At 54.0% G+C, this 16238-nt stretch overlaps 1 protein-coding gene across 1 annotated transcript in view; it reads left to right on the top strand.

The window, feature by feature from the left end:
- Positions 1–16238, top strand: part of slc2a2 (solute carrier family 2 member 2) — a 54415-nt gene that overhangs the window by 5387 nt on the left and 32790 nt on the right. Inside the window, exons 2-3 of the mRNA XM_038816589.1 lie at positions 6279–6374; positions 10264–10457. Coding sequence (XP_038672517.1) covers positions 6279–6374; positions 10264–10457 — 290 coding nt within the window. The remainder of the gene's footprint in view (positions 1–6278; positions 6375–10263; positions 10458–16238) is intronic.

Raw genomic sequence — 16238 nt, forward strand, 5'->3', positions numbered from 1 at the left:
TGTCGGTATTTACAGGGGGTCCCGGGGAGTGTGTCAGTATTTACAGGGGGATCCCGGGGAGTGTGTCAGTATTTACAGGGAGGTCCCCGGGGGAGTGTGTCAGTATTTACAGGGGGTCCCCGGGGAGTGTGTCAGTCTTTACAGAGGGTCCCAGGGAGTGTGTCAGTATTTACAGGGGGTCCCCGGGGAGTGTGTCAGTATTTACAGGGGGGGGCCCCAGGGAGTGTGTCAGTATTTACAGAGGGTCCCAGGGAGTGTGTCAGTATTTACAGAGGGACCCCGGGGAGTGTGTCAGTATTTACAGGGGGTCCCCGGGGAGTGTGTCAGTATTTACAGGGGGTCCCCGGGGGGAGTGTGTCAGTATTTACAGGGGGTCCCCGGGGAGTGTGTCAGTATTTACAGAGGGACCCCGGGGAGTGTGTCAGTATTTACAGAGGGACCCCGGGGAGTGTGTCAGTATTTACAGGGGGGACCCCGGGGAGTGTGTCTGTATTTACAGAGGGACCCCGGGGAGTGTGCCAGTATTTAAAGGGGTCCCCAGGGAGTGTGTCAGTATTTACAGAGGGACCCCGGGGAGTGTGTCAGTATTTACAGGGGCTCCCCAGGGTGTGTGTCAGTATTTACAGAGGGTCCCTGGGGAGTGTGTCAGTATTTACAGGGGCTCCCCAGGGAGTGTGTCAGTATTTACAGAGGGTCCCCGGGGAGTGTGTCAGTAGTTAAAGAGGATCCCGGGGAGTGTGTCAGTATTTAAAGACGGTCCCAGGGAGTGAGTCATAATTTAAAGAGGACCCCGGGGAGTGTGTCAGTATTTAGAAGAGGGTCCCTGGGAGTGTGTCAGTTTTAAAGAGGGTCCCGGGGAGTGTGTCAGTATTTACAGGGGGATCCCGGGGAGTGTGTCAGTATTTACAGGGGGTCCCTGGGGAGTGTGTCAGTATTTACAGGGGGTCCCTGGGTAGTGTGTCAGTATTTACAGGGAGTCCCCGGGGAGTGTGTCAGTATTTACAGGGGGTCCCCGGGGAGTGTGTCAGTATTTACAGAGGGTCCCGGGGAGTGTGTCAGTATTTACAGGGGGTCCCCGGGGAGTGTGTCAGTATTTACAGGGTGTCCCGGGGAGTGGGTCAGTATTTACAGGGAGTCCCCGGGGAGTGTGTCAGTATTTACAGAGGGTCCCGGGGAGTGTGTCAGTATTTACAGGGGGTCCCGGGGTGTGTGTCGGTATTTACAGGGGGTCCCGGGGAGTGTGTCAGTATTTACAGGGGGATCCCGGGGAGTGTGTCAGTATTTACAGGGAGGTCCCCGGGGGAGTGTGTCAGTATTTACAGGGGGTCCCCGGGGAGTGTGTCAGTCTTTGCAGAGGGTCCCAGGGAGTGTGTCAGTATTTACAGGGGGTCCCCGGGGAGTGTGTCAGTATTTACAGGGGGGGCCCCAGGGAGTGTGTCAGTATTTACAGAGGGTCCCAGGGAGTGTGTCAGTATTTACAGGGGGTCCCCGGGGAGTGTGTCAGTATTTACAGGGGGTCCCCGGGGAGTGTGTCAGTATTTACAGGGGGTCGCCGGGGAGTGTGTCAGTATTTACAGGGGGTCCCCGGGGAGTGTGTCAGTATTTACAGGGTGTCCCCGGGGAGGGTGTCAGTATTTACAGGGTGTCCCCGGGGAGTGTGTCAGTATTTACAGGGTGTCCCCGGGGGAGTGTGTCAGTATTTACACGGGGTCCCCGGGGAGTGTGTCAGTATTTACACGGGGTCCCCGGGGAGTGTGTCTGTATTTACAGGGGGGTCCCCAGGGAGTGTGTCAGTATTTAAAGAGGGTCCCGGGGAGTGTGTCAGTATTTACAGGATGGTCCCCGGGGAGTGTGTCAGTATTTACAGGGGGTCCCCGGGGAGTGTGTCAGTATTTTACAGGGGGTCCCCGGGGAGTGTGTCAGTATTTAAAGAGGGTCCCGGGGAGTGTGTCAGTATTTACAGGAGGGTCCCCGGGGAGTGCGTCAGTATTTACAGGATGGTCCCCGGGGAGTGTGTCAGTATTTACAGGGAGACCCCAGGGAGTGTGTCAGTATTTACAGGGGGGACCCCGGGGAGTGTGTCAGTATTTACAGGGGGTCCCCAGGGAGAGTGTCAGTATTTACAGGGGGTCCCCGGGGAGTGCGTCAGTATTTACAGGATGGTCCCCGGGGAGTGTGTCAGTATTTACAGGGAGACCCCAGGGTGTGTGTCAGTATTTACAGGGGGTCCCCAGGGAGTGTGTCAGTATTTACAGAGGGACCCCGGGGAGTGTGTCAGTATTTACAGGGGCTCCCCAGGGTGTGTGTCAGTATTTACAGAGGGTCCCTGGGGAGTGTGTCAGTATTTACAGGGGCTCCCCAGGGAGTGTGTCAGTATTTACAGAGGGTCCCCGGGGAGTGTGTCAGTATTTACAGGGGGGTCCCCAGGGAGAGTGTCAGTATTTACAGGGGGTCCCCGGGGAGTGCGTCAGTATTTACAGGATGGTCCCCGGGGAGTGTGTCAGTATTTACAGGGAGACCCCAGGGTGTGTGTCAGTATTTACAGGGGGTCCCCAGGGAGTGTGTCAGTATTTACAGAGGGACCCCGGGGAGTGTGTCAGTATTTACAGGGGCTCCCCAGGGTGTGTGTCAGTATTTACAGAGGGTCCCTGGGGAGTGTGTCAGTATTTACAGGGGCTCCCCAGGGAGTGTGTCAGTATTTACAGAGGGTCCCCGGGGAGTGTGTCAGTAGTTAAAGAGGATCCCGGGGAGTGTGTCAGTATTTAAAGACGGTCCCAGGGAGTGTGTCATAATTTAAAGAGGACCCCGGGGAGTGTGTCAGTATTTAGAAGAGGGTCCCTGGGAGTGTGTCAGTTTTAAAGAGGGTCCCGGGGAGTGTGTCAGTATTTACAGGGGGATCCCGGGGAGTGTGTCAGTATTTACAGGGGGTCCCTGGGGAGTGTGTCAGTATTTACAGGGGGTCCCTGGGTAGTGTGTCAGTATTTACAGGGGGTCCCCGGGGAGTGTGTCAGTATTTACAGGGGGTCCCCGGGGAGTGTGTCAGTATTTACAGAGGGTCCCGGGGAGTGTGTCAGTATTTACAGGGGGTCCCCGGGGAGTGTGTCAGTATTTACAGGGTGTCCCGGGGAGTGGGTCAGTATTTACAGGGAGTCCCCGGGGAGTGTGTCAGTATTTACAGAGGGTCCCGGGGAGTGTGTCAGTATTTACAGGGGGTCCCGGGGTGTGTGTCGGTATTTACAGGGGGTCCCGGGGAGTGTGTCAGTATTTACAGGGGGATCCCGGGGAGTGTGTCAGTATTTACAGGGGGTCCCGGGGTGTGTGTCGGTATTTACAGGGGGTCCCGGGGAGTGTGTCAGTATTTACAGGGAGGTCCCCGGGGGAGTGTGTCAGTATTTACAGGGGGTCCCCGGGGAGTGTGTCAGTCTTTACAGAGGGTCCCAGGGAGTGTGTCAGTATTTACAGGGGGTCCCCGGGGAGTGTGTCAGTATTTACAGGGGGGGCCCCAGGGAGTGTGTCAGTATTTACAGAGGGTCCCAGGGAGTGTGTCAGTATTTACAGGGGCTCCCCAGGGAGTGTGTCAGTATTTACAGGGAGACCCCGGGGATTGTGTCAGTATTTACAGGGGGGTCCCCAGGGAGTGTGTCAGTATTTACAGAGGGGTCCCCAGGGAGTGTGTCAGTATTTACAGAGGGGTCCCCAGGGAGTGTGTCAGTATTTACAGAGGGGTCCCCAGGGAATGGTGTCAGTATTTACAGGGGGGACCCCGGGGAGTGTGTCAGTATTTACAGGGGGGTCCCCAGGGAGTGTGTCAGTATTTACAGAGGGGTCCCCAGGGAGTGTGTCAGTATTTAAAGAGGATCCCGGGGAGTGTGTCAGTATTTCCAGAGGGACCCCGGGGAGTGTGTCAGTATTTACAGGGGGTCCCCGGGGAGTGTGTCAGTATTTACAGGGGGTCCCCGGGGAGTGTGTCAGTATTTACAGGGGGTCCCCAGGGAGTGTGTCAGTATTTACAGAAGGGTCCCCAGGGAGTGTGTCATAATTTAAAGAGGGTCCTCGGGGAGTGTGCCAGTATTTAAAGAGGGTCCCGGGGAGTGTGTCAGTATTTAAAGACGGTCCCGGGGAGAGTGTCAGTATTTAAAGAGGGTCTCGGGGAGTGTGTCAGCATTTACAGGTGGATCCCGGGGAGTGTGTCAGAGTTCACAGAGGGTCCGGGGAGTGTGTCAGTATTTAAAGAGGGTCCCAGGGAGTGTGTCAGAATTTACAGAGGGTCCAGGGAGTGTGTCAGTGTTTACAGATGGTCCCAGGGAGTGTGTCAGTGTTTACAGATGGTCCCAGGGAGTGTGTCAGTGTTTACAGATGGTCCTGGGATTTGTTCACTTTACACCATGTTTCTGACTTCATTGTTAACTGTCCATGGTGTCATTGTCCTGGTTTAAAGTTTGCTCATTTATTTTAGTACTCATCCAATTTTCTGTTAAGTGTCCCAGTCTCCATCCATAAGACCACAGGACATAGGAGCAGAATTAGGCCACTCGGCCCATCGAGTCTGCTCCGCCATTCAATCATGGCTGATATTTTCTCATCCCCATTCTCCTGCCTTCTCCCCATAACCCCTGATCCCCTTATTAATCAAGAACCTATCTATCTCGGTCTTAAAGACACTCAGTGATTTGGCCTCCACAGCCTTCTGCGGCAAAGGGTTCCACAGATTCACCACCCTCTAGCTGAAGAAATTCCTTCTCATCTCTGTTTTACAGGATCGTCCCTTTAGTCTGAGATAGTGTCCTCTGCTTCTAGTTTTTCCTACAAGTGGAAACATCCTCTTCACATCCACTCTATCCAGGCCTCGCAGTACCCTGTATGATTCTTTACCCAGCTGGACAGTAATGGTGGGCAGTGGGGTGCGAAGGGTTCATTTGGCTGGGTTGCGCTGTCACCACAGGCCCGGCTTGGGCCAGGGTGCAGTGGCTGAGGGAGGTCTGATCATTTCCACTGGCCCAGTGGCGAGGAAGTGTTGCCTGAGATCCTGTCAGTTCAACACCTTGGCCCTTCCTGCGGTCCGTGGCTGTGCCAATCACCCCACTGTTAGTTAGAGTGAGACACTGCAGGTGAACCTTTCTCAGTGTTCCTGGACTTAAAGTAAGTACTGGATGGATTCTGCTGACAGGCAATACTCCTCCTGTAATCTAACTGTTGATTTAGGCCATTGGCAAAAAATTCAGCTTCCTGCTTAACCAGATTTATATCAACAGAGGCTGGTATCGTGAAGTATCGATGCCACATCTGCTATTTGGTGAAACCATATGGAATAATTTGATAATGCCACACTACAACAACAACAACATGCATTTATATTGCCCCGCTCACCCAGCAAACTGCCCCACGGCACTTTTCAGTAACTTTTCTGTTTGTTGTTGCATTGTGAAATGAAGTGCACGGCAAGTTCCCATGAATGCTCATTGTAATAACGCTTACTAGGCCCATGGAGATACATTAATCGATCTCTCCATGGGACTCGTGGAACACAAGCTACCCTGTTTACTTACCTTCTTGGGCCTCCTAGGTCAGTCACCGGTGTGATGGTGTGAAGGTGTATCCACCTTGGGCCTTGTAAATGTTATTATCATCATGGGAGGCAGAACCAATTAACCCAGTATTGCTAGAGGGAGGAATGTTTATTGGGTCATTGGAAAAGTTATGTCCAGCGGGAAGGAGCTCAGTACCCTCTCAGTAGCCTGTCAAGGAGTCAGCCTAAATAACAGGACTTGTTTTTGGATTTGGCACTGCATCACGTGTTGGAATTTCCGGGATTAACTGGCGACACTGCCTGTCTATTCCCAGTGACTGGGACATCGTGCTGATTTCCATTGGAGACCAGCTTCTCCATCCACCTCCTATCGCCAAAACCACACCCGTCACCCACTCTTCACCCTCAACCCCTTTCCTTTCCCTCCCATCGCCTCCCCATTCCCATCTCCACTCCCTTCATCTCCTGCCCGTTTCCCATTTTCTCCCATTTCTGCCTCTCACTGAATGCCTCACATCCTCTCCCAATCCCTCCTCGAATTCGGCACTTCCCAATCCCACCTCAGATTTCCCATCTCCCAATCCCTCCCCTCATGCCTGACCTCCTTTCCCAATTTCCCTCCTCACTCTTTCCCCTCCTCTCTCCTCGCCAGCCTCCTGTACGAGGGTGTTCAGTGATCACCAATGTTGGTGATGGATTCTCATCAGCAGAGGGGGTGCCTAATTTCTGGCCTTCTGTATTCTTTATCCAGGAAGTGACGGGGCTGCTGGTCCTCTCTGTCTTCACAGCCGTGCTCGGCTCCGTACAGTTTGGTTATGGGCTCGGTGTTATCAATGCACCGCAGGAGGTAAGATCATCACTTAAACCTACTGTCGATAATGACGGTCTCACCATGTCCTCCTCGGCCGATTGGTTTACAGAAACAGAGTCGTGCATTCCTGTAGTACTCTCCAAAACCTCAGACTCTCCCAGAGCACTTTACAGCCAGTGAAATGGGCCTTTTGTACTGGAGGAATCTTGGCAGCCGATTCATGCACAGCAGGATCCCAGAAACAGTAATGAGATCATGACCAGGGAATCTGCCTCTTTTTAAAGTTTCGTTCAGGGCTAAATATTGACCAGGACGCAAACAACAACAATTTACAAAGTGCCGTTAACATCGTAAAACTTTTGAGGCTAAGCGAAGGTATGGGGACAGAATGTTTGGGCTCTGTGGAAGGTCTGAAGGAGTTTGATAAAGCCGGTCAGCTGGACTTGTGAAGAGGTTCAGGAAAGGAATTCCAGAGCTTCAAGAACAGGGAACTGGAGACACAGGAGTGGCTGGTGGAGGGGTTAAGATGGAGGGATGTTGAAGAGGGGCAGAAGCGGAGGAGCACACCAACCTGGTTCTGTGGCAGGCTCGCACGGACTCGGAAGGTTAACTCTTCCTTTCCACAGAGGCGGCCAGACTGGTTGTGCTCATCCAGTACTTTATATTCCAGAGTTCCAGCACCCACAGAGTTCCGCTTCTATTAGACCTCGGAGGGTTGTTGGGCTGGCAGGGGTTACAGAGCTGGGCTCTTGCCAAACTGGGGGCATTGCCTCGTTCTCCTTTGAACAGTCTTGTGGAATCTTGCACAGTCGCTGCGAGGGCAGAGGGGAGCTTTCACTATCATATTTCAACAGAAAGGCTGCACCTCTGATAGTTCAACACTCCCTCAGGACAATGGTGGGGATGCTGGCTTGACCATCATAGCCACAATGGGCCCAATGGCCTCATTCAGGGCTGAATTATCCACTGATTAATCATATTGGCTAAATACTTGAAGGGGCTATGGGGAAAACGCAGGAAAGAAAAGCATAAGCATTTGGATCAGAGATAGGTCCTTCAATCTCTTCGAGCAGTATGGGGCAGCAAGGTAGCATGGTGGTTAGCATAAATGCTTCACAGCTCCAGGGTCCCAGGTTCGATTCCCGGCTGGGTCACTGCCTGTGTGGAGTCTGCACATCCTCCCCGTGTGTGTGTGGGTTTCCTCCGGGTGCTCCGGTTTCCTCCCACAAGTCCCGAAAGACGTGCTGTGAGGTGAATTGGACATTCTGAATTCTCCCTCTGTGTACCGAACAGACGCTGGAATGTGGCGACTAGGGGCTTTTCACAGTAACTTCATTGCAGTGTTAATGTAAGCCTACCTGTGACAATGAAGATTATTATAAAAGATTTGGATTGGTTTATTGTCTTTTAAAGCAGACCAAGGCAGGCCAGTAGCACGGTTCAATTCCCGTACCAGCCTCCCCGAACAGGCGCCGGAATGTGGCAACTAGGAGCTTTTCACAGTAACTTCATTGAAGCCTACTCGTGACAATAAGCGATTTTCATTTAATTTTTCGTGTGTAGTGAGGTACAGTGAAAAGGAAGGTAGTTTTGTAGGTGGCTGACGGATTTCATTCAGGGTTATTTTTTGTAAGTGTAATTAGTTTAAATGTTGTTCAGCCTCCGTCAATATCACCTCTTCCACTGGCCATTCCAGTTCTAGGAGCTGGGAGTTACTGAAAGACACTCCATTGTTGTCAGAAACTCCTTTAATCACCAGCTGATTCACACAAGGGCAGTAGTAATGAGTTGGGTTTAATTGCTCGCAGCAAAGTAGCTCAAATTAGATTGAGCAATCAGATAGCTTCCTGTGACACGTGGCACCTCCGCTCTTCCACAGGAATTTACACTTGTTCAGATTGTGTAAGGTACACCACGCAGGGAGAAACAATACTTTGTCACTGATGCTGAAATAACCGAGGGTGAAAGTGTGAGACATTCAGGAGGGTTTGCTGAAACGAGCCCACCCCTTTGGAGGAGCAAGAGGGAGGGAGGGAGGGGGGGGGGGCATCATCTCGATGCCCTGGGTCAGTACCCAAAGCTCAATCAAATACAGAAACCAAGAACATTGACTGTCCGGTGATTATTGCTGGTTGTGGGAGCTTGCTGTGCACAAATTAGCTGCTGCATTTCCTGCACTACCACATTCCAAACACAATTCACTGGCTGTAAGGTGGTGAGGTGGCAAAAGGCGTGATATAAATACAAATACTTTCTTTCTTGAATTATGTCTGTGGTACACAAAGCGCACTCTAACCAAAATAAAACGGCAGGGTTGTTCGATATGTCGGCTTTTCCTGTAAGACCAGCAATTGTTCTCCATCCTGGTTCTCCTGAAACGGTGGTGGATCTAGTACCTGAACCGTTGCAGTTTGTGCGTGGGAGTCGGACGGGTGGTGAGTTGTGTGGAGTGGGGCGAGTTGGCTGGGAGGGGCGGGGGGAGGGGGAGTGAGATAGGGTGCGGTGAGGGGGGAGATTGGGTGGGACGGTGGGAAGTTTGCTGGGGTGGAAAGAGATTGCCTGGGGTAGGGGGGATCTCGAACAGTTCTGCTAGCGAGGGAGTTCCCCGATGTTCACTGAGTGACACTGAAGGAATCGACAAGAATGCCCAAATTGGAATGGCGTGTTTGGTTTGGAGGGGAGCTTAGAAGTGATGGTATTTCCGATGCCATTTGTCCACCTGGGTTAGTGGAAGTTGTGGGTTTGGGAGGTGTACCTGAGAAAGTGTTTGCATTAATCAAGATGCAAATACAATCAAGAAAATCAGCAAAATAACTTTGTGAAAAGAAATAGCACAAATATCCCCATCAGATCAGAAAATAAGAAGACCTGATGATTGAGGAGATTCTGGTCTGGATTCTCCGCCGGAGGGATGCTCTGTTCTGCCAGCAGCCCGGGGGTTTCCCGAAAGCGTGGGGCTGCCCGACAATGGGAAACCCCATTGACCGCCCGGCGAAACGGAGAATCCCGCCGGCGGGCTGAACCAGAAATCTGGCGCGGCGATACGGAGAATCCCAACCCTCTGTACTCGAAAGGTTAATTGTGGCTCTTTCAGGTAAGGTATAAACAGATCATTCTGGAAATCATCAGTAGGTCAGGAAATATCTGAGGAGAGAGAAGCAGAGTTAATGGCCAGAACTGTTCAGTCGCTCATGTTAGTGGGATCTTCTGGTCCGGCCCATCGACAGCGCACCCTCCCCATGGGTTTCGCGGTGGCAAGCGGTCCATTCAATGGGAAACCCCGTTGATAATTACAAGGTCCCACCACTGGCAAATGGCTGCATCCGCTGCCATGAAACACCGGGAGGATTATGCGGAAAATCCTGCCGAATGTTTCACGTTGACGATTTCCCGTCCAAACTGGGTAAAGTTAGAGATTTCAAGCAAACAAAAGGAGGGGGGAGGGGGGGGGGGGTAATGAGAAAAGCACAGATATGTGATAGGGTGAAGGCAAGAGAGATTAAATGATGACACAAAACAAAGGGAGATTGATGGAACCATGAATTCACTAGACACGTGCTTTAAGATATGAACAGTGGTTTTAATCTACTTACAACAGAGCCAGCCTGTTCCGCGTTGAACTCTCGATGAACTGAACGACTGGCTCTGAGCATTGGTATTTATACAGCAGTCCAGGGGGAGGAGTCGTGGGCGGAGCCAAGGGTGGAGCCCTGTACAAACTCCTAAGCATTCCCGGCGCTACTCCCCCTAGTGGTCGGGCAACGCAACTGCGCTTACAAATGCATGGTCTCATGTATATACAATACAGTGTGAATTACGGAGTTACATTCACCACAGAGATGTTGAAGAGAAAAGTAATGAGACAGGCAAAGAGGAGATGTAAATGGAAAAGGCAATATCAATGTGGCTTTGTCATCCTCTCCAGGTCATTGAGAATCATTATGGCCATGTCCTCAATATTGTCCAGAACAAGACAATGGTTGGGAATCTCACGCAAGCAACCAAACCACCCAAACATCGCAGCGTCACCGTTTACTGGACTTTATCCGTCTCCATCTTCTGCATCGGAGGAATGTTTTCCTCTTTCTTTATTGCATATCTAGCGGACAAGCTGGGAAGGTACGGAATCAAGTCACCATTGGACTGAGCTACAAAGGCAGAGAAGAAAATCAGGTCAATTTGGAGAACAGAACCAGATTGAATTAATTATAATTTTGACCCTCTTTCTGAAATGACCCTTGACTACTCCCCAGAGATGGCATCACTCAAAACCATTTAGTGTACTTCAAAGTGGATTTTCATTGTCCTGAGTACATCTGAGTAAGGGGGGGGGGGGGGGGGGGGGGGGAGGTGACATAGTTCCTTCTGGAAAGTGAGCATGTCAAAGGTCGGATTTAGGTGGATGCTTCTGTGGTTAAATAACCGACAGCCGTTGCCTTGGTTACTCTGCGAAAAATCTGAGGTTGGCAGAGAAGAAGGAGAAACGTGATCCAGGTCACAGAAAGGGGAATGAAAAGTGGACTGTTGGAAACATTTGTTTTCAATCTTTTTCACCACATCAATGATCACCGAAAAGAAAGTGCTGCGGCCATAAATTACAGCTGCCAACACAAGTACATATGGGTCTTGAAGGCACAATATGTGTCAAACGAGATAGCGTGGAGATCAATCAATGTTCCCACAGGATTGGGCACCACTAGTGTTAGATATCAAGTGGCAGCGCCTGATAGCCACGCCTACTAAAGCCTCCCCAACAAGTTTGGTTGATTATATTCGGGTTTCCGATGTGGTTCAGTTCATGGCACCTTTTGCCAGTGAGTCAGGGGTTGTAGGTTCAAGCCCCACTCCCGGGGTTTGCTCCCACAAGCTAGGCCGGCACTCCTGGCTCAGGAAAGCCACAGTATTAGACATGCTGGGCCATGGGTCGCCTCTTAAACCCTCTGCCCTGCTTGGTGAATGGAAGAGATCCCACAGAATTATTTCTCCTGATGTGCTGCCCAATGTTTATGCTCAACCAACATCACTGAGCCTTGTGCAGTAAAGGAAGCTTTTGCAGAGCCACAAGAAGGCAGCAGGGACTGGAATGGAATGCTTTCCAAAAGGTGACCAAGCGACAATGGGCTGACTGGCCTTCTTCGTAATTCTGTCTGCCATTGTTTTCAGTGCTGTGTGGGGAGTTTGCGATTGCAACTTTTATGTTTTATTTCCGACATTCCATCAGTGATTCCACTTTAAAGAGGCTCCATTGACTGTGAAGCACATTGGGGCACACTAAAATGTTAAAATATTGTTACTTGGAATATGGGTGTCGCTGGCTAAGCTGGTATTTAGTGCCCGTCCCTAACTCCCCTTGAGAAGATAATATTGAGGTACCTTTTTTAAAATAAATTTAGAGCACCCAATTATTTTTTTTTCCCCAATTAAGCGGCAATTTAGCGTGGCCAATCCACCTAACCTTTGGGTTAGTGGGGACGAAACGCACGCAGACACGGGGAGAATGTGCAAACTCCACACCGTCAGTGACCCAGGGCCGGGATTCGAACCCGGGTCCTCGGCGCCGTAGTCCCGGTGCTAACCACTGCGCCACATGCCGCCCTTTGAGCTATCTACGTGACCCACTGTAGTCCATGTGGTGCCGGTACGCCCACTGAGGTGCTCGCTGAGCCATTTCAGAGGCAGTTAAAAATACCTATACTGTATCGGTCTGGAGTCACCTGTAGATCAGGCCGGGTAAGGATGGCAGATTTCCTTCCCTTATGGACAGTAGTGAATCAGATGGGTTTTTATTCAATCGATGATAGTTTCACGGCCACCATTACTGAGACTTGCTTTTAAATCCGGATTCTTTGGATTAATTACTTGAATCTAAATCCCTCCCACTGCCGCTGGAACCCATGTCCTTGGCCCAGAGCTACTGGATTACTAATCCACTGACTTCTCCAGGGATTACCCCTTCACCAATATTTCTATCATGGAAGGTGCTATAGAAATGCTTTCTTTCAAAAGTCTTTTTCTTCAGCATCTCTTCTGTCTCCATGTCTGATAAATGTTGGGTGCGCTCTATCGCCGCATCCCGCCGGAATCGGGGCACGATATGGCCGCTAGGTCCAGGGAAAAACCTCCCTTCAGGATTCCTGACAGCCGTTCTCCTTGGCGAGATCTAACCAGATCTCACGTGGCATTGACCACAATTAGTGGGACTCAGACTCACACGGTTAAGTCAGTTTAAGAACCCAAATGGCCGCGCTGACACCGCATCGAATGGCCACTCGGTATCTACCAGCCTGGCTGAGGAGACTCCAGCCAGGAGACGTTCTCTGCTGGCCGCCACAAGCAGGGACCAGGTGAAAAGCCAGTGAGGGGGGTCTCCCAGGTAATTGGAGGCCCCTCGGGGTGTCAAACACCGGGAAGGGTGGCACCCTGGCATGGCTGGTGCCAACTGGCACCATGGTACTGTCAACCAGCACCGTAGCAGTGCTGCCTGAGTGCCAGCCCGGCACTGCCAGGGTGCCCAGATGGCACTGTCAGGGGTGTCCAGGTGGTACTGTCAGGGGTGTCCAGGTGGCACTGTCAGGGTGCCCAGGTGGCACTGCCAGGGGGTGTCCAGGTGGCACTGTCAGGGTGCCCAGGTGGCACTGTCAGGGTGCCCAGGTGGCACTGTCAGGGTGCCCAGGTGGCACTGCCAGGGGTGTCCAGGTGGCACTGTCAGGGTGCCCAGGTGGCACTGTCAGGGTGCCCAGGTGGCACTGTCAGGGTGTCCAGGTGGCACTGCCAGGGGTGTCCAGGTGGCACTGTCAGGGTGTCCAGGTGGTACTGTCAGGGTGCCCAGGTGGCACTGTCAGGTGTGTCCAGGTGGCACTGTCAGGGTGCCCAGGTGGTACTGTCAGGGTGCCCAGGTGGCACTGCCAGGGTGTCCAGGTAGCACTGTCAGGTGTGTCCAGGTGGCACTGTCAGGGTGCCCAGGTGGTACTGTCAGGGTGCCCAGGTGGCACTGTCAGTGTGTCCAGGTGGCACTGTCAGGGTGCCCAGGTGGCACTGTCAGTGTGTCCAGGTGGCACTGTCAGGGTGCCCAGGTGGTACTGTCAGGGTGCCCAGGTGGCACTGCCAGGGTGTCCAGGTAGCACTGTCAGGTGTGTCCAGGTGGCACTGTCAGGGTGCCCAGGTGGTACTGTCAGGGTGCCCAGGTGGCACTGTCAGTGTGTCCAGGTGGCACTGTCAGGGTGCCCAGGTGGCACTGTCAGTGTGTCCAGGTGGCACTGTCAGTGGTGTCCAGGTGGCACTGTCAGGGTGTCCAGGTGGCACTGTCAGGGTGTCCAGGTGGCACTGCCAGGGTGCCCAGGTGGCACTGTCAGTGTGTCCAGGTGGCACTGTCAGTGGTGTCCAGGTGGCACTGTCAGGGTGCCCAGGTGGTACTGTCAGGGTGCCCAGGTGGCACTGTCAGTGGTGTCCAGGTGGCACTGTCAGGGTGCCCAGGTGGCACTGTCAGTGTGTCCAGGTGGCACTGTCAGTGGTGTCCAGGTGGCACTGTCAGGGTGTCCAGGTGGCACTGTCAGGGTGTCCAGGTGGCACTGTCAGGGTGCCCAGGTGGCACTGTCAGCGATGCCCAGGTGGCACTGCCAGGAGTGTCCAGGTGGTACTGCCAGGAGTGTCCTGGTGGCACTGTCAGTGTGTCCAGGTGGCACTGTCAGTGGTGTCCAGGTGGCACTGTCAGGGTGTCCAGGTGGCACTGTCAGGGTGTCCAGGTGGCACTGTCAGTTGTGCCCAGGTGGCACTGCCAGGAGTGTCCAGGTGGTACTGTCAGGGTGTCCAGGTGGCACTGTCAGTGATGTCCAGGTGGCACTGTCAGGGTGTCCAGGTGGCACTGTCAGGGTGTCCAGGTGGTACTGTCAGGGTGCCCAGGTGGCACTGTCAGGGTGCCCAGGTGGCACTGCCAGGAGTGTCCTGGTGGCACTGTCAGGGTGCCCAGGTGGCACTGTCAGCGATGCCCAGGTGGCACTGTCAGGGGTGTCCAGGTGGCACTGTCAGGGTGTCCAGGTGGCACTGTCAGTGATGTCCAGGTGGCACTGTCAGGGGTGTCCAGGTGGCACTGTCAGGAGTGTCCTGGTGGCACTGTCAGCGATGCCCAGGTGGCACTGTCAGGGTGTCCAGGTGGCATTGTCAGGGGTGTCCAGGTGGCACTGTCAGCGATGCCCAGGTGGCACTGTCAGGGTGTCCAGGTGGCACTGTCAGGAGTGTCCTGGTGGCACTGTCAGCGATGCCCAGGTGGCACTGTCAGGGTGTCCAGGTGGCATTGTCAGGGGTGTCCAGGTGGACTGTCAGGGTGTCCAGGTGGCACTGTCAGGGTGTCCAGGTGGCACTGTCAGGGTGTCCAGGTGGCACTGCCAGGAGTGTCCAGGTGGCACTGCCAGGAGTGTCCAGGTGGTACTGTCAGGGTGTCCAGGTGGCACTGTCAGGGTGTCCAGGTGGCACTGCCAGGAGTGTCCAGGTGGCACTGTCAGGGTGTCCAGGTGGCACTGCCAGGAGTGTCCTGGTGGCACTGTCAGCGATGCCCAGGTGGCACTGTCAGTGGTGTCCAGGTGGCACTGTCAGGGTGCCCAGGTGGCACTGTCAGTGATGCCCAAGTGGCACTGTCAGGGTGCCCAGGTGGCACTGCCAGGAGTGTCCAGGTGGCACTGTCAGGGGTTCCAGGTGGCACTGTCAGGGGTTCCAGGTGGCACTATCAGGGTGCCCAGGTGGTACTGTCAGGTACCCAGGTGGCACTGTCAGGGTTCCAGGTGGCACTGTCAGTGGTGTCCAGGTGGCACTGTCAGGGGTTCCAGGTGGCACTGTCAGGGTTCCAGGTGGCACTGTCAGGGTGCCCAGGTGGCACTGTCAGGGTTCCAGGTGGCACTGTCAGGGTGCCCAGGTGGCACTGTCAGTGATGTCCAGGTGGCACTGTCAGGGTGCCCAGGTGGCACTGTCAGGGTGCCCAGGTGGCACTGTCAGGGTGCCCAGGTGGCACTGTCAGGGGTGTCCAGGTGGCACTGTCAGGGTGTCCAGGTGGCACTGTCAGTGGTGCCCAGGTGGCACTGTCAGGGTGCCCAGGTGGCACTGTCAGGGTGCCCAGGTGGCACTGTCAGGGTGTCCAGGTGGCACTGTCAGGGTGCCCAGGTGGCACTGCCAGGAGTGTCCAGGTGGCACTGCCCGGGTGCCCAGGTGGTACTGTCAGGGGTTCCAGGTGGCACTGTCAGGGGTGTCCAGGTGGCACTGTCAGGGTGCCCAGGTGGCACTGTCAGGGGTTCCAGGTGGCACTGTCAGGGTTCCAGGTGGCACTGTCAGTGATGTCCAGGTGGCACTGCCAGGGTGTCCAGGTGGCACTGTCAGGGTGTCCAGGTGGCACTGTCAGGGTGTCCTGGTGGCACTGTCAGGGTGTCCAGGTGGCACTGCCAGGGGTTCCAGGTGGCACTGTCAGGGTTCCAGGTGGTACTGCCAGGGGTGTCCAGGTGGTACTGCCAGGGGTTCCAGGTGGCACTGTCAGTGATGTCCAGGTGGCACTGTCAGGGGTTCCAGGTGGTACTGTCAGGGGTGTCCAGGTGGCACTGTCAGGGTGCCCAGGTGGCACTGTCAGGGTGTCCAGGTGGCACTGTCAGTGGTGCCCAGGTGGCACTGTCAGGGTGCCCAGGTGGTACTGCCAGGGGTTCCAGGTGGCACTGTCAGTGATGTCCAGGTGGCACTGTCAGGGTGCCCAGGTGGCACTGTCAGGGTGTCCAGGTGGTACTGGCATGGCAGCAGACTGGCATTTTTCCCATGAAGGGGATCAGGCCTGGGGGTTCCCTGCCCATGTGAGGTGGGGTGTGGGGGGGGCTGAAATGGATGTAGGCAACAAGAAGGGGAACATCTCACAGAGTTTGCGATCCGCCT

Source organism: Scyliorhinus canicula, chromosome 13 (assembly GCF_902713615.1).
Source record: "Scyliorhinus canicula chromosome 13, sScyCan1.1, whole genome shotgun sequence".
Lineage (NCBI taxonomy): Eukaryota > Metazoa > Chordata > Chondrichthyes > Carcharhiniformes > Scyliorhinidae > Scyliorhinus > Scyliorhinus canicula.